This window comes from Euprymna scolopes, chromosome 28 (genome assembly GCF_053919585.1).
Source record: "Euprymna scolopes isolate OS-2025 chromosome 28, ASM5391958v1, whole genome shotgun sequence".
NCBI classification, from domain to species: domain Eukaryota; kingdom Metazoa; phylum Mollusca; class Cephalopoda; order Sepiida; family Sepiolidae; genus Euprymna; species Euprymna scolopes.
Genome location: NC_136509.1, coordinates 51,547,189 through 51,548,821, shown reverse-complemented (window position 1 = coordinate 51,548,821; position 1,633 = coordinate 51,547,189). Strand labels below are relative to the sequence as shown.

General features: G+C 40.0%; 1 protein-coding gene across 1 annotated transcript; it reads left to right on the top strand.

Annotated features, from left to right (window-relative positions):
• Window positions 1–685: 685 nt before the first annotated feature.
• Window positions 686–1,354, top strand: LOC145249386 (uncharacterized). The gene has a single exon (XM_080110945.1). It carries the CDS (start codon window positions 686–688, stop codon window positions 1,352–1,354), a length of 669 nt encoding a protein of 222 aa, XP_079967071.1.
• The last annotated feature ends 279 nt before the right edge of the window (window positions 1,355–1,633 follow it).

Here is a 1,633-nt window from a genome sequence, read left to right as displayed (position 1 = left end):
AATAGCCCAGGCACAAAAAAGGAGATGACGAAATAAAGTCATACGCTAATTTAAAAGAATACTGCGTGTCACGTGAAATTGGCTCTGTCCGGTGTGATACTTCAACCAAGTATCCCTGGCCGTTTGTCCCAAAAGAGCTTCGTAGCTCTTTTTTTTTTTTTTTTTTTTTTTTTTGACAGTTTACACGGTTTAGCGCACCCTGGAACTTGAGCATCTATAAAACTGATTAAGTCTAGATACTTCTGGCCTAACTTAGATAAGACAGTCAAGCAATTCTGTGTAGAATGTGTTGTATGTCAACAGTCAAAAGTTCACAGACACACGAAGTCTGCAGTCTAGGAGTTTGATTTACCATCCGCACGTTTCCAAACGGTACATATTGATATTGTTGGCCCGTTACCCCTAACGCGCAATGAGTCAGATCCTTACCTCAGTCCATTGCAAATATTTGCTGACCTGTATCGATCGTGCAACTCGCTGGATCGAAGTACAGCCAATGATCGAAATAACTGCGCAGTTGGTAGCAGAGGCATTTATCAATGCCTGGATATCTCGATTTGGAGTTCCATTGCATGTTGTAACTGACAGAGGTAGCCAATTTGAGAGCGAATTGTTTCAAGAGTTGGCCAAGGTAGTAGGTTTTTACCGATTGAGAACAACTTCGTATCATCCTCAAAGTAATGGGATGATTGAAAGAGCACGTCGTACTCTTAAGGCAGCGATAATAGCGCAAAAAGAATCCTGGATGAAAGCGATACCAGTGATCCTACTAGGTATACGCAGCAACCCTAATGAATCAGGTTTTTCACCTTTTACCACTGTTACTGGAGCACCAATATTGATTCCCCATCAGCTGATACACAAGCAGAGAGTAGAAAAAGAAACCCCAGTTAACAACAAGTATGTACGTAATTTGTGTGAATGGATGTCCCAAATCGACGTACTCAACGATGGAAAAGGATTTATCCATGGAAATGCAAAATCTTTTATACCGAAAACCTTACTTTCCCGTGAGAAAGTATGGTTACGGGTTGATCGAGTAAGGAAACCATTAGAAGAACCGTACTCAGGTCCTTCTAAAGTTTTGACTCGATCAGATAAACACTTCCAGATCGATATGAATAACTGTACTCATGCACACATATCAATCGATAGGTTAAAACCATTTACCGAGCCAACCAGCAGTAATAGAACTAGAGTGACCGAGAAAGCACAGATAGGTACTACTAATGATAAGGATGTCAGAACAGATGATACCGATAAAGTAGAGAGTAAAATTGCTGGTGACATGTATAAATCTAGATCAGGAAGAAAAGTGACATGGAAAAAGAAAAATGAATATTTTTATTTTTAAACAGAAGTAGACATAGTAGTAATTCTAAGGATATTAACTAACTCTGTTACTGGAGGGGGACTCGTGTAGTGAAGCCAAGATTACTATTTCTCCATTACATGTCTCTTTCTCTCTACTCTTCCCTTTCCCCCTTCCTTCCTTCTTTCCTCCTTTCCTCAAAAATGTGACCAGAGGTTGTAACCAATCAGGACGGAGAACAGTTCTGGTGGGAAAGACAAAAAGAGAGATACAAAAAGTGTTGAAAGTAAAAAGATGAAGATGCGAGTGGTTCCAGAGTCA